Source organism: Amyelois transitella, chromosome 2 (assembly GCF_032362555.1).
Source record: "Amyelois transitella isolate CPQ chromosome 2, ilAmyTran1.1, whole genome shotgun sequence".
Lineage (NCBI taxonomy): Eukaryota > Metazoa > Arthropoda > Insecta > Lepidoptera > Pyralidae > Amyelois > Amyelois transitella.
In genome coordinates, this window is record NC_083505.1 from 1,532,651 (window position 1) to 1,556,248 (window position 23,598).

At 37.3% G+C, this 23,598-nt stretch overlaps 3 protein-coding genes across 7 annotated transcripts in view; 1 reads left to right on the forward strand and 2 right to left on the reverse strand.

Moving 5' to 3' along the window:
- Positions 1–261: 261 nt before the first annotated feature.
- Positions 262–5,692, reverse strand: LOC106136878 (eukaryotic translation initiation factor 2-alpha kinase 1). The gene is made up of 3 exons (XM_013337541.2): positions 5,399–5,692; positions 2,724–4,066; positions 262–2,114 (listed from the first exon to the last, which is right to left on the reverse strand). The coding sequence occupies exons 1-3, from the start codon at positions 5,457–5,459 to the stop codon at positions 1,782–1,784; spliced, it is 1,737 nt and encodes a 578-aa protein (XP_013192995.1). The 5' UTR covers positions 5,460–5,692; the 3' UTR covers positions 262–1,781.
- Positions 5,693–7,988: 2,296 nt separating this feature from the next.
- Positions 7,989–22,056, forward strand: LOC106136860 (eEF1A lysine and N-terminal methyltransferase homolog). The gene is made up of 10 exons (XM_060947298.1): positions 7,989–8,186; positions 8,267–8,825; positions 9,136–9,276; positions 10,380–10,498; positions 13,374–13,554; positions 14,401–14,578; positions 15,154–15,341; positions 16,042–16,171; positions 17,729–17,857; positions 20,697–22,056. Exons 1-10 carry the CDS (start codon positions 8,095–8,097, stop codon positions 20,969–20,971), a joined length of 1,992 nt encoding a protein of 663 aa, XP_060803281.1. The 5' UTR covers positions 7,989–8,094; the 3' UTR covers positions 20,972–22,056.
- The window catches only part of LOC106136859 (SUN domain-containing ossification factor), a 69,747-nt gene continuing 68,186 nt past the window's right edge, over positions 22,038–23,598 (reverse strand). For all 5 annotated transcript variants that reach the window (XM_060947268.1, XM_060947285.1, XM_013337519.2 and 2 more), the window contains one exon: positions 22,038–23,323. In XM_060947268.1, coding sequence (XP_060803251.1) covers positions 22,316–23,323 — 1,008 coding nt within the window. In that variant the 3' untranslated portion in view covers positions 22,038–22,315. The remainder of the gene's footprint in view (positions 23,324–23,598) is intronic.

Sequence of the window (23,598 nt, forward strand, 5' to 3'; positions counted from 1 at the left end):
TTAGCTACAAACTAAGCGATTGGACTTAACTGAACTAAACGCAGCTTCCAGCCGCTTTAATTAATATTTTTAAGACTGTAAATATTAACTAGACTAAGACATTAATTTATACACGTGTTAGTGTTTTTGTAAATAATAAAAATTTATAACAATTATTTGTTTTTATTGAATCCCTATTTATTAAGTCTTAACTACTTTTCACATAAGGGCCGTGGAATTCAGAATATTATATTATTCCGATTTTTTTAAATTATCACAAATAATATTTACATAACTCCCAAACTAGGTAGATTTATTGACAATAAATAATAATACGATATTTAAAAATCAATCATTACTTTATTGTATCACACACACCAAACATGCAAATACATAAGTAGTTACTTAATTTAAGTACTAAAGTCTGCAATGGACGATTTAGACATTTTTTATAAATAATCAATCATACGATTTCATTCACCAAATTCATATTAATTAATTTGCATGTGCTATACATATAGGCATAATAATTTAATTGTGATAAGATAAAAATTTAATTATAAAATTGTAATGCTAAGATTTATCAAAAATACCAATTAGCAAAATATTCAAGGCAAACAATTAGGAATAATAAAAGATTATTCAAATTGATAAAAAAAGTGAGTAAATTTTGAGCAAATTAAATATTTTAATCTCAATTTCTTAGATAGCTTATACATACATACATAACCAAAATGTTGTAATTAACAGAATTAAATTGTGTGACTGATAAAAAACTACAACGGAAACTTGAATAGCTGAATATGATGACGTTTATAAAATTTAAATACTATTTTTCAAAATCATATCAAAACACAAATGCTACATACACACTTAATAAGAAGGCGGACTAATATTTGTAAAAAAAAAAGAAATTGGCATGAAAGACACAATTCATGTTAAAAAGAAAAAAAAATCCGAGATTCTAATTTCAAAACTATGGTTGCTAAAATCCAGGTTAGGACAAAATGTTAACCGCTTCTATCATAATACCAAAAATTATTTAGTTATTGTTTACCTACTTACATATAGAAGGTAATGTGACTTCAATCACCCGCAATTAGTAAATTTACACAATAGAGCATATTACAAAACGCGAAACCGATTATGCAACACATTGTAGCACTTGCGAGGCACGTTGTATACAAAACAAACTCATAATCTCATACATTATCAAATCGTCCATCACTTCCTACTGAGTATTTTGCGACAAATATAAATTTTACTAATAGCCAAAAGATAAATTTAAAATTTATTATTATTCATACAGGGTTAACGGCGCACCCCGGGCTCCTCTCCAGAGAGATAAGGATGTAACCAGGACTAACGCCACGAGGAAGACTTGTTCTGACATGAATCATAGAGCAATGGTTTTTGTTTATGATGTTAGTAACTTAGTTTTACAAGTAATCCTGCATTGCAACTTAATATTGTAACTAGCAAAAACATTTTGTACGGTAAGTGCTTTGAAATCCTAATTACTGATCGACAGGTGATAGGTTGTATATATAATTCAGATATAATAACTATCAAGAAATCAATATGAATCGCAAAAAAACTAAACACCATATAAAACAGTTGATATATTTTCTTTGTACTAACCAATGAAAAATTGAATGTACGAACTTGATTTTTTGATTTTTGATTGGTATGCTTCTCCATAATTTATATTCTACCTCATTTACCAAGATTTTCCTAGCTAAAGAAGGCAGCCCTTCACCCCATAAATATAATATTATGTATATTTGTCGCTAAAACACAACTCATGACTTAATAGTACACTTAGCTAGCATCAACTTCAGATGGGCTATCTCCTCATCCTTCGCTGCCAACTCATCTTTCAAGGTCTTTATTTTTTCATCTTTATTCTCCGACAGCAGCTGAAGTTCCTCCAAAAGCTGATTAGAATCCAGTCTCTTGCTGGGACGCCTCTGGACTAATTTCCCTATGATGTGAGCTATCTTTGGGTAGTTAGCGGTGAGGTTGGCCGGGATCTGCCCTTTGCGGAGTGCCTCGATGGTTTTAACACGCTCCATGTCCGTGCTGAAGGGTTGAACCATCTCTAAGAGGATTATACCGAGGCTGTACATGTCGCTCTGGAAAAATTTAAGTCAAAAATAAAGATATTTTTCACACTTCTCTTGTCATTAATAGTATAAAAATAACCCTTCTGTAGATAACTATGCTATCTAGTTATTTTACACGCCGTATTGCATCGCAACAACTATTTCATAAGCACCTAGTTGATAAAATAAATTGCATAATTGAGGCTTTACAGTAATTACTATTCCAATAATTTATAATTATTAGTATAACATAACGTAGATTAAACTGAACAAGCAAGCCCTATCATTATTGCCTTTAATGGAAAAATGTTATTCAAAATCTAGTACAAACAGTGATTAAGACTAAAAATTCTTTGTTTTAATAAGAAAACAGGCTGTCTAAAACGGAGATAGGTTTTACCTATCTCTTTTTTTTTTGAGATTCTATCGCAAATATTCAAATCATAGAATAACTAATCAAAAGTTGGATTTAACATGCTAAGCCCCCGTGGCATGACAAGCGCGACGCCGTTTTCATCGCGAGAAAAGCTATCGTTGTCCCGTTTCACGTCATAATAAAAAGCGAAAGAGGGGAGAAAATTCAGGGGCAGGGTGCTATTTATCTCCACTTTAACTACTAGTTAAATCAATAAAACTCACCTTTGGGTTACACTGTCCATCCAGCTGTTCTGGAGCCGCATAGAAATGGGTCCCCACAGCGACGCCCCTGTGGGACTGCTGCAGGGGACACGCCAACCCAAAGTCACCAAGAAGTACCCTACACTCACTGTCACCCTCCTCCACAAACACATTACTCGGCTTTATGTCATGGTGGATAACCCCGCGGGCATGTATATAGTTCAAACCACGGACCAACTGAGTAAACATATCAATAAGTCTATCAACATGTGTCCAGGAAACCGGATAGTTCGTATCAGGCGAGTATTGACCATCAAAACTATCAGAAGAAAGATCTTCAGAATTCTTTCTTGTTATTGTCAAATGGTTGTTCCTCTTGTCCAACCACTGCTTTAGAGTCTGCTGGCAGAATGTCATCTGAATATACAAGGTGGCCCATTTCAAATTCACCCTCGAACAGTTCTCGAATTCTTTGTTTGATAACATCTTGCATACAGCATTCTCTTCTTGTTTGTCTGGTGAATTGGACTCAGACTCTGTATCTTCGAATTCTATTTCATCAGAATTATCTTCATTTTCAAAACTACTAGAGTTTTTGAAGGATATAACAAAATCTGATAAACTGGTTTGCTTGTTTAAATCTTTAGAATTGTGAGTTTTAAATGAGGATATAGTGTTAGGTAAGGCTGAAGAGATGAATTTAGATTTCAAATCTGAAAATTCACTGTCGCTGTCTGTGTCCATGCGTAATTTCAAGTCTTTGTTCATAGTGGACTCTATCAACGGTTCCAGCCAAGCGGCTTTGTAATTAACTATATTCGGATGGTTAAGACTGGCAATAGTCTTAACTTCTGCCAAATGGGTCATGATAGAATTAACATCTGAAGATTTAATATAAACCTTCTTAACTGCATATTCTACACCGTCGAGCCGATGTTTAGCTTTAAAAACGTGACCAAAGCCACCAGCTGCGATGTAATACAACTCCTCAAACTCCCTGTGGTATCGGGACCAATCTAGACCTGATGGTTGTACAATAGGCCAAGTGGACGGAACAGAAATTGGTATTTCCGCCCCATTTGTGACTGACACTAACTGGTATAAGGCTTTTTGGTATTGACTTCTCATGACTTCAAACTCTCCCATGGAATATGAATCATCGATGAGGTGCATACTATGGAGTTTTTCACAGATGGTGTTGTAAAGCTGATTGGCTCGAACATGGTCTTTTTCAAGTAGCGAACAGAGCTGCTTAACCAGTGACTGTACGAGGAGGGAGATGGGTGTGGTCGCTGAGTAGTTGATGATGTCCAGTTGTTGCCGACTCTGTTGGAATACAGTCTCATGGTGGCTGTTGTATGTGCCTGAAATAGATAAAATTCAGAACATTTACCCACTAGCAACCAATATTTTAACATATAAAGATAACAGAGATATAGAATGTATATATATAGAAGTTAATCCTTTTTTTTAAGCAGCTTACCATGTACCTCTCACTACATATTATAAGGTAAATTTCCCCATTTTCTCTGTCAGTGTGTAAGCGCTAATCTCGGAAAGTTGTGAATAGATTTTGTTCCTGTTTAAAATTTTGAATAAAGGGTTTCTGTTGAAGGTTTACATCTATAAATTCTAGCCATGTGAAGCTGGGGTAGGTCACTACTAGCGTATAAATATTCATTTCTAGTGCCAATTATCAATGAATATGAATGAAAAATTACTCCAAAATTAATAAGGAAAAATCAGATTTCGAAATATTATTCAAAAGAGAATAATTTATATTTCTTTCATTTCCCTCAATTTATAGCCATGATGGATGTTTAAAGCTAGGCATTGTATTATACACACTTTTACACAAACCAATTATTTTGGGAGGGTAACTCCACTCATTAACAAAGTGAAGCAAAGCATTGTGGATTGAATAAAAGAAGTGGAACTTCCTTTTTTATTTTAAAATGTTAAAATAGATGTTTCTGTTAACATCAGTCTATACATAAACAATAACTGTTGCAAAATAAACCTTATTGTATGATACAAAGTGACAAAATCACCATGGCATTCATGATCCAGAACATTCCATTTTATTTGGCCCATGTGGTTTGTGGTTAACATGAAATATGATATACAAATGTTTAGTGATACACAATGCAAACAAAGGCATGTGCACAAGAGTGAGATTTTTCTTAACAATTCACAAAATACATCAAATTGAAGTTCAATCTGCATAAAATTATAGTACAATGAATTTAATAAAAAAAATAGGCTCAGCTGTCCACTTCGTACTTCTTTTAACATAAACAATGTGTAATGTAATAATATTATATTGGATTGAATAATTAAAAAAAAGAAAATCTGCTATCATGCAGCAATATTTTTTTTACATATAGAGCAAGTGGTCTATGAATTATATTAATCTTTAGTTTTTGTTTTTAAAGTGTACACAATAACACAACCTGTTTCATCATCATTTCAGGTATCTCTACTAAGATAGCAACTTTTTAAATGAAGTTGTGAACAATTAGAACGATTTATAAAATGAATCTGTCCATTTATGTAATCTCTCAAAGGAATCACGAAATAATCAAGGTTATGCCCATGCAAGCCATGACTTAGAAGCTGATGAAAACAAAGATGTTTGAAGGCTATATTCTACGAATTTCCTAGGAAGGAAAATAAATTAAATATGTATTTCTTACCTAGATCGAAGGTCTTGACTGTTTCTAGACTGTCCCATTTATCTTCTTTTCGTTTTGCCATTGTTTGGGATTTGGATAGACAATGATCTGAATCTGACGATGATGTAAAAGCCAAGATCTCACTTCACTAAAGTCTCGTATAATCATTATCAAACAAATTTAATAGAATTAGACAGTTTTTGCTGCCGATCGATTTGATTTGTGCATTTTGAATTGATTGTAAAGAAATTTATTTTTATAAACAAAAATAAAATTACACGTCCGTCAATGGTCAGACACCTTTCACGAAATAGGGATGGCGATCTGATAACGATTAATCCTAGTTGCGATTTTTCAAGCCCAAAAGAAAGATTTTTAAATCGATATGCAGTACTGAATCGATACAGGGAATTATGTTTCATTCTTGAAAATTCATTTCTTTTTGTTTTGATAAATACTAGAAATTTATTTACAATTTGTTCAATGTATCCATAACATTACGGTAAAAAGATCAGGTTAGTTTCTATATTGTACTGGCTCGTGCCACAAAATAATCTCTTAAAAACAAAAATGATAAAGTGGTATAATCTATTTTTATTGTTAGCGCCTTTTTTAAATTGCCGGCAATATCGCAAGTTATGAGCGAAACCGAAAAGTTTTTGGCCAAGAGTCAAAAAGTCTATTGCACATTCGTAGATCTGGAAAAGGCCTATGACAGAGTTGAGAGGAATGAATTGTGGTCAGCACTTTCTATGCATGGGGTGAGCAGTCTCTTAATACGAGCACTGAAATCCTTATATGAGGATTCGAGTGCTTGTGTCAGGATAAACGGAGCGCACACTGAGTGGTTTAAGATTGAGAAAGGCGTTAGGCAAGGATGTGTTGCGTCACCGTGGCTGTTCAACCTATTTATGGATAGCTGTTTGACAGATTTGAAAGAGTCTAAAAGTGGATTAAGGATGAATGAGTTACTCGTCAAATGTCTGCTCTATGCCGACGATCAGGTTATACTGGCGTCATCAGCGGAGGAGTTACAGGAGATGGTAAACTGTATGCATGAAGCTTTAAAAGAGAAAGGAATGAAAGTGAACGTAAGTAAAACTAAAACACTGGTTTTTGAAATGGAGAAAGAAATGACAGCATGTAATATTTTGATTGGAGGAGAAAAAGTGGAGCAAGTGAAAGAGTTTGTATATCTAGGATCAAAGTTTACATCAGATGGCAAGTATGATAGTGATATTGAAAGGAGAGTGAACGCGGGGAACATGGTGAATGGAGCTTTGCATGCCTTTATGAGCAGTCAGAAACTATCCAAAAAGGCTCGACTGGCTGTGCACAGGGGCGTGTTGGTCCCGACATTAATGTATGGGAGTGAAAGTTGGGTATGGCAAAAGAAGCATGAAAGCAGAATAAATGCAGTGGAAATGAGAGCGTTAAGGAGTATGATGGGTGTGAAATTGAGTGACAGGATAAGGAACAGCGTGATAAGGGAATGTTGTGATGTGAAAGAAGATGTAGTTACAGGAATAGAAAAGGGTATGTTAAGATGGTTCGGTCATGTGGAGAGGATGAATGAAAGCAGGTTGACTAAGCAGATATACAAGGAGAGTGTGGAGGGAAAGGTCGGAGTGGGAAGACCTAGACGAACGTATCTTGATCAAATTAAGGACGTCCTGGTAAAGGGTCAGGTCAAAAGTACCCGAAACCGCCGAGCTTGTATGAAGAGAGTTATGAATGTGGACGAAGCGAAAGAAGTATGCAGAGATCGTGGCAAGTGGAAAGAGGTAGTCTCTGCCTACCCCTCCGGGAAAGAGGCGTGATTTTATGTATGTATGTATGTACATTTTTCGCTGATTCATCTGAGGCCAAAAAAATTAAAAAAAGGGTTTTCATCATACCGACAGGTCTATCGTATAAATTTCTGTGATTATTACTATCAACAGCTCAGTTTGGCACAATAGTATCGATGACTACAATACTATCGATTTAATCGATTCTATAGATTGCTAATTGCAATCGTCAGTTATATATGTTATAGTTTCGTTACAATCGATACTATTGCTTTACTTAACTTTCGATAGTGTATCAATTGACTGACGACCGACAGTTGACAATCAATTGGCAACACTATAGATGGCGATTCTTTCCGAAAAACATCGATGTTTAATTTGGTCCGAATTGTGAGCGAATGTATCATTCACATAAAAACCGGGGGACTAAACGATCGATTTTTTAAAAAAACGATTTGTTTTCATTGGTAAGTTTGTATTAATAAAATGTAGATAAAAATATTTTTTATGCAAGACAAGGTAGGTAGATAACATACAAATTACCATTTAATTTGCATTACCATACCTCTACAATAAAATATTTGTGTAATTAACCCTTTTATCAGCAACAGTGTGATATTACGGATACATTCAACTAAGTAATTGTACATAATTTTATGGTTATTACTAAAACAAAAATAAATCGAATGTCGATTTTTAAGAGTGAAATATAGATTCCCTGGATCGACCAATTGAAAACTCCATTTTCAAAAATAGATTCTTTGATTTATCGATCTCAGGTGCCATCCTACAACACTAGTGTCATGTCATATCGACATATCGTCATATGTACGATGTACGACTGTTTTTTTTTGTTGAGATTTTTAGCCAAAGTACCTCGTTAATCTAAATCTAATTTTTCTATCAATTTAATAAATAAATAAAAATATGAATCTCTTACCTAAGAGCCATAAAGAATTCAGTGAAAAAGATTACTGGAATAAATTTTTCAAGAAACGTGGAAATAGAGCGTTTGAATGGTACCCACTCACCATTTGCGAAATAAAGTTTAATAAAATTGTTTTTTATTAATTTATACATCATTTTAACATTATTACAGGTACGGGGAGTATTTAGAACTATCTTCTCATCTTCACAAGTACATAAAACCCAAAGATGCTGTACTTATCACTGGATGTGGTAATTCAAGCCTTAGTGCGGATTTATATGATGTCGGGTATCATAATATTACAAATATCGACGTTTCTGAAGTTGTGATAAGGCAAATGAATAATATAAACGCTAAGAGAAGCGCTATGAAGTTTCTATGCATGGATGCTATGAATATGACTTTTGAAAATGAAGAGTTTAACGTGGTACTAGATAAAGGTACTTTAGATGCGCTCATGCCTGATGATGGCGAGGAAACTCAAAGAAGAATTGATAAATATTTCTCAGAAATAAAGAGGGTGCTGAAACTTGCTGGCCGCTATGTCTGTGTGACGTTATTGCAGAGTCATATATTGAATAAATTATTGGCGACTTTTTGTGATAAGTCATGGATGTTAAGAGTAGTAAGATGTCACGAGGCGGAGGAGAAAAATGCTGAGAACAGTGATGGACCGACTCTGCCAGTGTTTGTTGTTGTCGCCACAAAGTTTAAACAAATGCCCCAATTAGTAAGTGACATTCAATTTCTTGTAATCATTGATTGATTAAATCAGTGATAATTATGTCTATATCATATTAAAACATCATGCCTGTTGCCATTAGTATAAAAAGCTGTTGCTCGTATTTGAATGCAGTTTTCTCTGATGTGTTAGGTTTGGTTCAATTTAAAAACAAGTATTAAATAATTCCTCCCCCCCACCTCTCTAAGGGGGCAATACAGCCAGCTTAAATGTATAAAGATTGTCTGTGAACGAAGTCGCTGTCATCAGCTAGTTATAGTATAGATTGATGTAACCTACCCAATCATAACAATTTTAGATTCTTGAAGTATGCATGGCGGGAGACAAGATGGTACGGTTGAGTAAATTTGAAGAGGTCACCGAGTATGTAAAGTCTTCTCAGGATGCGGCTTTTGTAACCAGCAGCCTTGCTCGGAGTACCCTGGCTGATGATGATGAGGTATTAAGCCTTAGTTGAAACTGATAACATACCTTATTGTGTATTTGAAGTAAAAACATATGACTAACTAATTGATTAATTGGGGCGTGGTTCCGTGGTTCCGGGACCAATAAAAAAAATTAATAGGAGAACTATGATTTATGAGCTTTGAGCAGGAACAGAATCTAACACTTGGATTTCAAGGCAGTGTACATACATACATAAATAGAGTTAATATAATCATGTATATATAAACAGTCAAGCCAACAGCCTTGAAAATATTGAAAGAACACCTTCAGCTTTATGACTGAATTGAGACTCAAAGACTGACAGGTTGCTAGCCTATCACCAATAAGAAGAATTCCAAGTTCATAAGCTTATCCCTTAGTCGCTTTTACGATATCCATGTGATAGAGATGGAGTGGTCCTATTTTTTTTATGTTCATGCCAGGAACCACACGGCACTTTACACATATAACACTATTTTGAGTTACCAAATTTAAGATCGCATTGGACTAATCTGTAATGTATTAATGATAGTGTAAAAATGATAAAAAAATGATAAATAAATAAGCGCCGTGTGGTTCCCGGCACTCGTAGAAAAAGAATAGGACCACTCCATCTCTTTTCCACGGATGTCATAAAAGGATAGGCTTATAAATTTGAGATTCTTCTTTTAGGCGAAAGGCTAGCAACCTGTCACTATTTGAATCTCAATCCTATCTTAAAGCCAAACAGCTGAACGTGGCCTATCAGTCTTTAAAAGACTGTTGGACCTGTCTACCTCGCAAGGGATATAGACATGATTATATGAAAATAAATAAATTTGCATTAAAATCGACGAGCTTGCATTAAAAGAGTTATGAATGTGGATGAAGCGAAGGTAGTATGCAGAGATCGTGGCAAGTGGAAAGATATAATCTCTGCCTACTCCTCCGGGATAAAGGCGTGTGATTTTATGTATGTATGTAAAATTTGAACAATTTGTAGGTATTCCACTATTTGAATCTCAATCCTATCTTAAAGCCAAACACCTGAATGTGGCCTATGTAGTCTTTACAAGACTGTACGCTCTGTCTACCCCGCAAGGGATATAGACGTGATTATATGTATGTATGTTATAGGTATCCTTTGATCTGTTCCGGCCGGGTGAGAAGAGTCCCCGCTACACACTGTACGTAGTCGATCAGAAGATGCAGCAGGGCGACAACAAATATGCAGTCTTCATTGTTCCACAAGGCAGGTGAGGTATTGTCATTATTGTCACTAGCTTTTGCCTAGTACTTCTCTTCAGTGAGAATTTCTAATAGTATTTTGACGGTCTCTGTGGGACTGAGGTAGTGAGCTTGTCTGTGACGCAGTGATTAGTAGGATTCGAATCCCGGCCAGGGTTATGATGAGAAACGGAACCTTTTTTTGATTGGCCTGGGTCTTGGTATATAAATATTTATTATTATTATAAAATACTGGTATTGTTGAGTTAGTATCTCGTAACACAAGTTTCGAACTTACTTCGAGGCTGACTCAATCTGTGTTATTTGTCCCGTAGGTATATATTGAATTTAATTTACATACATACATATAATTACGTCTATATATATATCACTAGCGAGGTAGACAGAGTCAACAGTCTTGAAAATACTCATAGGCCTCGTTCGGCTGTTAAGCTCAATGATAGAATTGAGATGCAAATAGTAACAGGTAGCTAGCAAAAAAAAGAATCCCAAGTTTATAAACTTATCCCTTAGTCGCCTTTTACGACATCCATGGGAAAGAGATGGACTGGTCCTATTATTTTTTGTATTGGTGCCGGGAACCACACGGCACGCCACAAGTTACATACTTTCGCATTTAAAATATAAGTTGGGATTCCCACGGCAGAGAAGGAATTCTGCAACCTTGATAAGGTCGTCAAGAACATAATGTGGGTGGGTTTTCTGTAATAACATCCTACGAAAACAGTTTTATGCTTTTGGGCGTGAGATGTGACGCGTGATGTCTACCCGATGCAGAGTCCTGTATCCGAATAACAAGCGCATTTTGCGAGAAGTTGTACAACTGGTCAGTCAAATTTCTAATAAAATAGAGTCAAATTTGTTTTTTTTTTACCTCGTCCGTGAAGCGTTGGTGATTTAGTAAAAAAAATGTATTTCAGTGTTTTTTGAAATATAGTTTACTTTTGAACGTATAACATTTATCGAAGTTAAATTAAAAACTGTGGAAAATACCTACGTTTGGTGAAAAGTAAAACTGGTACTGGTAGGTATTAGTATTAAATAATAATGTGAGCGATGTGAGTGGAGCTAATTAATTATTGACTTTTAGCAGACATAATACTTATTTGCAAACAATTTTTTCAACTACAAGATGTTTTTTTAAACACCAGCCTAACTTAAGCATGTTTATTTCGAAGAAATATGAAGCGAAACATTTGAAGTTTTGTAATAATACATGTGAGTCATGCATGTATTAAGTTGAGAGAATTTATTTATTTAGGCACATACTTTTTTACTCTAACTTCTTATTATTCTTCTTAAAGCTGATAAAATTAAAAAGGTAACAGGTTGGCCTGTATAGTTTTATTCTTATTTTTCCATTAAGAGTCGGGATGCCTTAGTTAACTTTCAGACGAAGACAAGGATTTCTGTAATTTTTTTTTTATTAAAAACGAACTCAAAAGCTACTAGTACTAAAAAAACATCCAATGTTAGGTTACCTTGTTAATTTGGCCACAGAGGTCAGGTGCAAGTGGTTTCGTGATTTTTAGGTCAAGAAGGTCAGACTGCTCTTTTACTTTGTGTAATTATTTATCCACTTAGTATGCAAGCGAACTCCTAGGGTGGAGTTCGCTTCGAGTAGGGACTCGAACTCCCTTCCTCAGAAGACGCAATGGGGATTACGCTAGAAATATGATAGATATTTAAATTATGATTACTATTGAAAGTATGAGACGAAGTGGTCCTATTCTTTTTTTTATTGGTGCCGGGAACCACAAGGCCATTTTTTTTTATAGCTTTCGCAAACCACTCAAACTGAGTCATTTTTGCTGCGAATGTGCAGTTGCTAAAAATAAATTAGTTGTTCCCGCCTTATCTCGTAAACAGGATATTTCGGGGCGCGAATTATTTTCGTCCGTGTTGATAGCATCAGACTTGTTTGTTTTGCATCTGTTTTTGCGCGGGAATTAGTTTTTTTTTTAAGGGACAGTTATTAATGTAAAGGTGCGCCCAAATGAACGCGTCTATTTTTAATAAGCCGAGTTGCCTGTCGCAGTTCTTACGATGTAAACATATTGATTATTTCAACATGTTTTCTATATAAATAAATATTTACAACATGCTTTATTGGAATCCCTCTTTTTTTTAAGGCACTTCCTATTTTTTTCCTCCGTGACACGTAAATTTACAAAGATCTCTCAAATCTAAATCATGGACACATTGACTACATTAAAAAACATGAATGATGTTTTTTTTATATACATATAAAATCACGTCTATATACCTTGTGGGGTAGACAGAGCCAACAGTCTTTTAAAGACTGATAGGCCACGTTCAGCTATTTGGCTTAATGATAGAATCAAGATTCAAATAGTGGCAGGTAGCTAGCCCATCGCCTAGAAGATCGCAAAAGAAGAATCAAGTTTATAAGCCTATCCCTTAATCGCCTTATACGACATCCATGTGAATGAGACGGAGTGGTCCTATATTTTTTTTTATTTCTGGTATCATTGTACATTTAGGTACGACCGATATAAAAAAATCGGGCGTGAGTGAAATGTCCAACGTCAAGATTCAAAAATGGAAGCTTTCGGCAGTGGCGTAACTATACCATTCGTGGCCCGTGGCAAATTCATCGGATAGGTACGTTCTAAAACTGGGTTACAACCCTTTTTTTACAAAAGCTTTGAATTTTTAATATTTTTTTTACTTGTGTAGGAAACCGAGTAGGTAACAAAAATAAATCAAAGACTAAAACTTTTTTTAACTAAACATGTATGATAAATAAGAAATGTTGGGAGTTGGGATTCTCCTCTGACCGGGGGCCCCTTCCGGCTGGGGGCCCGTGGCATTTTGCCGACTTGCCACCCTGTAGTTATGCCACTGGCTTTCGGTCACCAGGGAATCGGAGTGGCTGTTCGGATCGCCTGCCGGCCGCCGCCACTTGCGGCACACCGCGCGGTTCGGCCGATTGGTGGTGGCCGCGTTGCGCAGGGGCAACCATTTCGACTCCCTCGACGAGGTCAAGGAAGAGTTGGCCCAGTCGGCGAAGATGCTGACACCGTACGGATTTGTGGGACAAGTGAGTTTTTTTTTTTTTTCTTTATCATAATTCTAGGGTTTATAAAATGTGTGCCGTGTGGTTCCCGGCACCAATACAAAGAAGAATAGGACCGCTCCATCTCTTTCCCATGGATGTCGTAAAACGCGACTAAGGGATAGGCTTACAAACTTGGGATTCTTTTTTCGGCGATGGGCTAATAGCAACCTGTCACATTTGAATCTCAATTCTATCATTAAGCCAAATAGCTGAATGTGGCCATTCAGTCTTTTCAAGACTGTTGGCTCTGTCTGCCCCGCAAGGGATATAGACGTGACCATATGTATGTTTATAAAATGAAGTGCCAGCCATGCAGTTGAAAGTGGATTTTCAGTCTTCGAGACGTGACTGATGCAGAAGCTGATGATTGCAGATGACATTATCATTTCAAAGGCTTTAGAAAGTCAACCAGAGTTCGGGTCATAAAATAGTTTTTTTTTCAGTTCATTATTTGTACATACCTACATAATATATATAATCACGTCTGTATGTAAGTATGCAGAGATCGTGGCAAGTGGAAAGAGGTAGTCTATGCCTACCCCTCCGGGAAAGAGGCGTGATTTTATGTATGTAATGTATGTATATAAAATAAGATATGTACACACTGTACAAATTTTATCAACAACACATACATAGGAGGGGTAGGCAGAGACTACCTCTTTCCACTTGTCACGATCTCTGCATACTTCCTTCGCTTCATCCACATTCCTAACTCTCTTCACGCAAGCTCGGCGGTTTCGGGTACTTTTGACCTGACCCTTCACCAGGACGTCCCTCATTAACAACCACACCATGTCAAAAATGCACTAAGTATCTGATCTATTTCAGATACCCTTCGTGTCGCTAGGGAACGAATTGGGCCGTCGCGTGAAGGTTCACGAGGGTACGTCAGCGCTTTCTGGCAATTTCGTGGTCGAAGACGTCGATGTGGAGGGTGAAATTTATCGCAGGCTCGTTTTCCTTGAGAACCAGTTCCTGGTTCAATCTGAGGCTAGGCTAAAACCTGGTGAGTCCTAGATGTAGTTTTTAACTTTGTCCTAAAATAGTTATACATACATACGTACGTCATCCATCATTTTACACTTGACTAAGGGATAGGTTTACAAACTTGGGATTCTTTTTTAGGCGATTGGCTAGCAACCTGTCACTATTTTAATCTCATTTCTATCATTAAGCCAAATAGCTGAACGTGGCCATTCAGTCTTTTTAAGACTGTTGGCTCTGTCTACCCCGTAAGGGATATAGACGTGACCATGTGTATGTATGTGTCTTTACATTGGGAATTACAATTGAGGAACACAAGATACTTATTGGTCTCAATACTATTTAAAAAAAAAATATGACTCTTTTTTACCACTCCGTCTCATTCCCACAGACGTCGTAGAAGGCGACTAAGGGATAGGCTTATAAACTTGGAATCCATCTTTTAGGCGATGGACGCTAGCAACCTGTCACTATTTGAATCACAATTCTTTCATTAAGTCAAACAGCTGAACGTGGTCTATCAGTCTTCACAAGACTATGTTGGCTCTGTCTACCCCGCAATGGATATAGACGTGACCATATGTGCGTATGTAACAGTGACGCACAAGAACAAGTCCCGCCTCGCGGTGGACTTCGGAATCATGTCGCTGTACCAGGCGTTTATGTGCGTGGGCGTGCAAATGTCGCGGGGCGCGGGGGGTGGGGGCGGCGCGCGCGCAGCGCTCATCGGGCTCGGCGGCGGCGGGCTCGCCATGTTCCTGAGGCTCTGCTATGCTGATCTCAAGGTGCACATTTTCTTTCTTTTTAATGTTTTCATGTGTTATGATGCCAATGAAACTTGTTATGTACGAAAAAATAATTAAAAAATAAAACGAATGGGATTACTCCCGTCTCGTTCCCGTGGATGTCGCAGAAGGTGATTAAGGGATAGGCTTGTCAATTTGGGATTTTTGTTTTAGGTGAGGCGATGGCTAGCAACCTGTCACTTTTTGAATCTCAATTCTATCGTTAAGACAAACAGCTGAACGTGGCCTATCAGTCCTTTCATGACTGTTCGCTCTGTCTACCCCGCAAGGGATATAGACGTGACTATATGTATGTGGCAGACTCGCTACCAAAGGGGAGATCTAGAGAGTGGGGCTAGGTTTTATGCCTGGAGTAGTCGCCTTTACGACATCCATGGGAATGAGATACTCCATTTTCTGAAGCGCCAGGAACCACAAGGAACAATTGTTTACTCTTCATACATACATACGATAGAGACTACCTCTTTCCACTTGCCACGATCTCTGCATATTTCCTTCGCTTTATCCACATTCATAACTCGCTTCATGCAAGCTCGGCGGTTTCGGGTACTTTTGACCTGACCCTTTACCAGGACGTCCTTAATTTGATCAAGATACGTTCGTCTAGGTCTTCTCACTCCTTAAATTATAATACTTACTTACTACTTTACTTTACTCTTCATCATATCCTCAATTCCAGGTGACAGCCGTAGATATAGATCCAGTTATGTTGGACGTGGCCAGAGACCACTTCGAGCTGAAGGTGGATGACAGGCTGATGGTGCAGATCAAGGATGGCCTGGATTTCTTGAGGGACGAAGCTAGAAATGGTGAGGTGGCCTTTGTTTGTGGCTGTGACACCGGAGGTCCCGGGTTCGAATTCCGGCCAGGACATGATGAGAAATGAAACTTCCTCTGATTGGCCTGGGTCTTGGATGTTTATCTATAGAAGTGTTTATTATGAAATGGTAGTTTCGTTGAGTTAGTATCTCGTAACACAAGTCTCGAACTTACTTCGAGGCTAACTCAGTCTGTGTAATCTGTCCTGTATATATTTATTTAGATTTCTTTTGGTATTGATTCCATTCGCTATAACAGGGGGATGTAATTTAAGACATCATGAGGAGCCCGGGGTCCAGTTCTTCTCTCCACTAATCTCTGTTGGGGTCTTATTATATAAAATACTAGCTGTGCCCGCGACTCCGTCCGCGTGGAATAGTTTTTTCATCATGGCATCACTGAAGCCCTGAAGGGTGAATGATTTTCCCCGTTTTTTTTCACATATTCTATTATTTCTTCGCTTCTTATAGTTGCAGCGTGATGTTATATAGCCTAAAGCCTTCCGCGATAAATGGTCTATTCAACACGAAATTTTTCAATTCGTACCTACTAGTTCGAGACTTCCGTTCCTGAGACTAGCGCGTTCAAACAAACAAGCAAACTCTTCAGCTTTATAATATTAGTATAGATGTGAACTGTATAGAGCTGGTTTATATTGTTGAAATGTTCTCTGTGCGTACGCAAACACTGCGTAGACAGTAACCATATTAAAAGTGGAATCAACAAACACTAGGGGAATGTGTTTTCCCTTAGTCGCCTTTTATGAAAATACTTACATACAAACCATCACGCCTTTTCCCCATTGGGGTAGGCATAGGCTATGGATTTCCAATTTCCACGATCCTTAATGATGTAGCGGGAGCGATGATTCGGCTCGACCGCCACAAAGGGAAGATCTTCCGCCAGGCTGGTGTGATACCTGGGGAACCGCGCGACAGACGATGTTGTGTCGGAAGTTGTATTTATGCTCCAATCCAAGAAATCTTTGTTAATCGCGATTTAGATTCTTCGCTGCTATTGGTTGAGCGCGAGTCAATTTATTCGCAATGATTGACAGTAGTTGTTTGATTGGATGTTGTGACGAGTGGCGTAAAGATGTCGCCACAAAGACCACTCCGTTTCTCATTCACTTTCTTCTTTTATATAAATTTAAATGTAGTACTAGCGGACCCGACAGACTTCGTTCTGTCAAAAAGATTTGTAATATGACAGTTTTTTGTTCCTATCTATTAGACCTACATTGCTTAGACAACAGTGAACTTTAAACATTAGCAATAAAGCTCAAATTGACTGTACGTATTAGTTAGAAAACGTTTGTATGGGATAGAGAAAATGACTGTTTTTAAGGTTTTTCAGACAATTATTTGGTATTTTTTCGCCGTAAAAACCATCCTTGAGCTTCGACGAATATTAAAAAAAAAGAATTGGCCAAATTGGTCCAGGTGTTCTTGAGTTATGCGCTTACCAACCCATTTAGCGATTCATTTTTATATTATAGATAAATTTAAATGTAGATAGTATTTAATACATTTGTGCATCATTTCCAGGACACAAGTACGAGTCTGTGATGTTCGACATGGACAGCAAGGACTCCACCCTGGGCCTGTCGTGTCCGCCCAAACAGTTCCTGGATAACGATGTGTTGGAGGACGTCAGAACTATACTCACGGACGACGGTAAACATTTCTTTTTATTGAGGTTAGAAGTTTCCATGAGTAACATACACATATATAATTACGTGATGATGGTAAACATTTTTCTTTATTGAAGTTAGAAGTTTCCATGAGTAACGTACATATATATATAGTAGGAACGGTTAGACAGGGGCAATAGTCTTGAAAAGTGTGATAGGCCACGTTCAGCCTTAGTGCCGAGTGCCCAGTTAAAAAAAGAATAGGACCACTCCATCTCTTTCCCATGGATGTCGTAAAAAGCGACTAAGGGGTAGGCTTATAAAATTGGGATTCTTCTTTTAGGCGATGGGCATGCAACCTGTCACTATGTAAATTTCAATTCTATCATCAAGCCAAACAGTTGAACGTGGCCTATCAGTCTTTTCCAGATGTTGGCTCTGTCTACCCCATGAGGGATATAGACGTAATTATATATATGTATGTATGTAGGTTAGGGTGTCCCAGGCTATAAGGGCGATTTTTTTTTTTGGGAATTTGGGTACGCATACCCTCAATTTTTTTTCGATTTGACCCATAAGTCTTAAATATGAAATATTATTGCAATCTGATAATAGTAACCCGTGCCGACTTAGCTTCAAAGTTTTAATCTGAAAGCTAGTATGGAGAAATAGGGAAGATAAAGATTTAAGAACTTAATTTCAATTCAATAAATAAAACATAGTAACATCAGTAAATAGTAATAAGGGCTTTATTTTTCATATTTCCTTTTCAGAGTTTGCTTTTTACAGTCTGGATATATCTGCCTGTGTTCTTGTACGCAACGTAATAAAAATTGTTTCTGTTCCTCTTCGACAGTGATCAAGCCATGAAAGTCTTCCATCAACTCGACTGCTCTTTCGGCGGTATCGTTTACTGCTCTTAAATTCTGTACCTTCATTTTAGCTTGATGAAATGAAGCATTATTTGACCACAAAGAAGGAGACTCGTTCAGAAAGCTGTCGTCAAGTTTCAGCCGAGTGAACAAAGATTTGCTTTTGGCCGAAACGAAGTCTTCGAGATTTTTTCATAGAGTGGGCCACAGAGTTCTTCTTTTGATGGCATGTACCGTTTCCCATGAGCTGATGGAATCGTTTTGGACAAGTTAGTAACCTAGATTAGTCTCTTGGTCTACACTATCATCAAAGAGAGACTAGTTAGACACCTCGTCGGTCAAATACCACAAGTGCTGACAGAACTTCTGTAAAGCTGCCTTTGAGATACTTTTGTCAATTGCCTCGGAAGCCTTCATGGCTTTTAAAAAGCAGGTCCTGGTAAGGAGCATTCACTGCCAAAATACATTGCAGCCAGGGTTTGACGTAAGATGTGACGATGAATAGGCAGACGTCAAGCAGGGCTTCCTTTTCCTTCTTTGCGATTCTGAATTGCGTGCTTAGAAATAATATTTTTAGAGAGTAAATAGCTCTTGCCATCCACCTAGCTTGGGGCATGGCGCCTGGAGGCCGTATCTTAAATTTATTTTTATGTATCACCGCCAAGAAACTTTATTGAAAGCTCTATTAATTCGCGATAGTCGTCTCTAACAATATCTTTAGTTAACTCACTCCGGTAAAACTCTAGCAGTTCATTAATATTTGCATCACTCAGACAAGAAAGCTTTTCTTTATGACTCTCTATTTTCTCAGAGTTTATGTTTTTCCAGTTTTCTTGGAATTTTTTGAACAATTGGATGTCAGGGCTCGTCGTAATTTGGTTGATTTTAGTTTCGAATACGCCTTTCAATACTAATTCGTATACATGATGGCGACATGGCAAATATAAGCATTTCCCTGTCTAATTTCTGTTCCAGGAGCATACAGGCGCAATAATGCAACCTGTGTTTGAAGCAGTAGTATCACAGCACAGCATCTGCACTTTGTCTTCAAGATTCCAGTCTAAAAGAGCATTCATTCTTCTTGAGGAACATGAGATGAAGTTGAAGGAAAAGTGTTTAGCACGCCGTTTTTGCTCTTCAATGCTCCTAACTCACGCCTTTTTTCTTTTTCGGCCAGTTTTTTGTCTACTCCAGCTAAGTGACCAGGCCGACCTGGCTCTCTCTGTCGCTGTAAGAAGTAATCCTATATTTGTCAATCTTAATTAATTGAAGCGCATCGGCATGTGCAATATCAAATAAGTTGTCTAAGTTCGTAACAAAATCTTGTCGACGCTGCTGAAACACATTTTGCGTCTTTTTAGAATTTTTTTGTAAATCGCTCCAAACTTGGTATAAATTAACTAATTTCTTAACGCGTTAGGAAAAGATTTAGTTGGAATACGTGCCTTTTCCCAATAAATAATGCACTCACGAAAAGCTAGATTTGCACTTTCATTTACACTTAAATTCACTTCACGAATATTGTAGAATAGAACTGCGAGTATTTGTCCATTTGAGGGAAGTTTTGAACCAGTAATTTGATGTTTTACGTTCCCTATTAAGGAAATATCCTTTTTTGAACTGCGTAACTCCACCGACATCTTGGTTGAAAGAAAACAATGCGTTCACTCATAAAACAACCAAGTAATCACATGAATGTCGGTACGCTCGCTGCCGCGCGCCTAGTAAACAAGTACCCACATTTCCCGATGTAAGTCGGCACGGGTTGCCGTGGTTCTAAGGAGATGAAATTTTATATACGGTAGTTTTGACATCATTCGAACAAAATTAGAGGGTATGCGTTATAAAAAAACAACTTTGATTTTTTTGGGACACCCTAATGTAGGTATCCGAAAGAGTTCAGGAACTTTACGGAATAGAATTCCCATGAAGCCTCCTACAGTTTCTGTCGGAACTCCCCGCTAATAATGCTGACTTTACACATATATATTTTTTATATATATATTTCAGGCCACTTCATCGTGAATCTCGTATGTCGCAACGAAGCACTGCATTCTTCGATAATAAAAATGATGAAACCACATTTCAAGCATATAATGACTGCGACACTAACCGAAGATGTGAACGAGATTCTAATAGCCACGAATGGCAAGAACGTTTACAAGATGGACGCTTTAGAGGATGCTGTGAAGAGATTGAACGCGGCGGCGCGCGAAAGCAAATTGGTTGCTGTGAACTCTGTGGATTTGAAAGATTTTATGCAGAATGTCAATATAGTGTCATAGTGGAGGAACAAAGTAAAATCGTATACGTCCCGAAATTTATTAAGAGTTTGTCTGCGTAACGTAAAATATGGACTTTTTTGATTCGTGGAAAATTTAACGCTAACTCTTTGTTCGTTTTTTTTAATGTTTTTTTATGTCAATTTTGAAATGAATCGAGTGTACTGAAGTACCACTCAAAATGGTATTCGTTGCCTTAAAAAACTGTAGAAAAGTGATTTCAGTTATATTTTTCGTGTTTATCAGAAAGTGCTTCAGAAATGTTGACTAAAAATACTTTATAAAAAAAAAGTAAATAGCTTACCAATACTGACTAAATTGTATATAATTAGTTATATATTTTCAATAATGTGTGTAACTGTGATAAGTTAATTTAAGCTTGGAATCTTATATATTGTAACAAAGATCAAATTACAAAGTCGTCAAAAAAAATGTATAATAAATAGCCCATCCATTAGTTTCCGGTGCAAAGATGCCCAGAACACTTGCTGCATCGCCAAAAATGAGCCAGAGCGGGAGTTCCCAGTCTTACTATTAATTCAGTCTTTCATAAGACACTTATGACCGTTTTCACCAATAGGTTCTTAACTCACCCCTAACTTAGTATAACCTAAGCTAGGGGTCTCATAAAACCAGATACTTACCTACCTTCATTTTCACCACGCTAGTAGGCGTTTCCTATCAGGGAAACATGACACCCTAGTTAAGTGACGTTTTGTAAAAAGCCAAAATCTTTAAAATAATGTGAAAAACAAAGTTTAAGTAAGTTAATTTGAAGGCTCACTTAAGTTAGGTAACACTAAAGCAGTGGTGAAAATGAATTTTTACTAAGGGCCGCTTAGGGGAATCTTTGGTGAACACGGGCATTAGCGTCCAATCCCCAAGTACTTTTCCTTAAGGCGGCTTCAAAGCGCCGCCTACTTTAGACGCTTTCATTAGCTGCAGCATCATCAGCGTGCTTGATTCCAAGGCACAAGCATGAACCGGTCAGGTCTTAATTTGATCTTTTTACATTGTATAAGATATTACTATTGTAATTAAATATAAAAGCTTGAAATGAAACAAAACATTAAAATGAATGCATTTAATGCCGTTGTTTTGTCGACCATTCATCGAGACTAGTACTCTCATCCGTCTTCGCTCGCCCACCTCCCATACGGCCAAGCAGGCATCTAACTCAACACACACTAACATTAGGCTCCCTAATATATCACAATTGGCACCTAGAGAGGTCTAACAACAATTAAAAATATTACAAACAATAATTTAAAATTTTAAAATATACATAATATTCGCAAGGAAATAAATTACAATAGCCATTCGCTTAACACATGCATACGCAAAGTCTTAAAAAACTTTTTTCAATATATTCTTGAGGCTTTTCTTCTTTTTGCCACCACTTTCATTGTCTGGATTACCGTTTTGGGATATTTCTGTTGATTCTGACCACAAACTCCCTGTAGGTGATTCTGAGGCAGCTTTCTTATCCACTTTCCCATTGAAAATCGGTTCCAAAGTCCTCACAACTGGACTCGGTGTGCTTCTGGTACTTTGTCTGCTGAAAGTCCTCAGGAAAGCAGGTGACGACAGTCGTCTCGTTTTCATCGTCTTATTTTTCAAGTTATTAAAGAAAGAGCCATTGGTTTTCGGCAATTCCTTTTTTATAACTACAGTGTCGTTAAACTCCTTTGGTTCAGGCACGGGAGCGTAAAACTCTTCTTCGTCCAACGGTATAGGATTCTCTTGTAATTTTCCGATGCTGTCTTGCCGGCTCCAGTTTCTATCTTCGGCATTTCTGTGTATTATTGAGGTTTTCCTTCGTCTGTTCTTCCTGGCGACCTTCCATTCACCCTCGTCATCGTCTTCACACTCCACGGATTGTCTTGCGATTTGTAAAGCTTCTTCGCTCGGTCGCCGCTTCTTAGCAGACGGAGTCTCGTGGCCACTCACACCTTCCACAGATTTCCTTCTAAACTTATCATTCTTCTTTCTAGACTTTTTAGGAACAGGCACGAGTACTGGTTGGGGTTTGTGTGATGTTTTTATGTAGTACAATGCCGCGGCTATTATTAACGTTTGTAATATGATGAATTTGAAGAATGTGATGTTGCCAAACCAGCTGTCCCGCTCGTCTAGAAGTAATTTCACGGCGGACGCCATGTTTTGCATCTGGTCATGTAAAGTGGCCATTTGCTCTAAGTACTTTTGCTCCCTCTCGTTGCTTTTTCGCCGCTCCTCCGTCATTTGAGCCACGGTCTTTTCGAAAGTCTTCTGCATTTCTTCAACTTGCTTCTTGTAACGCCTGCTTAGCTCCTCGAGGTATTGTCCCGACAGGGACATGTTCCTCTCCAGTGTCTGAAAATTAGAGTTTTAATATTAATCTTTTTTTATATTAATCATATATTTCAAAATTATTCAGGCATTAACCAGCCACTTTTGTTAGAAAACACTTAATTTTACTGTGTATTTGTATTGATTTTCTCGATTTTCCATTTCGACACTAAATTCTCTAACCACCAAGTGGAGAAAATCTATCTAAATTTAAATAGTTAAAAAGTAAAGTTAAGTAAGTTTAAGTAAAGTTAAATAGTTAATATTTAACCAACAAAGATCAAACAAACAAACAAAGA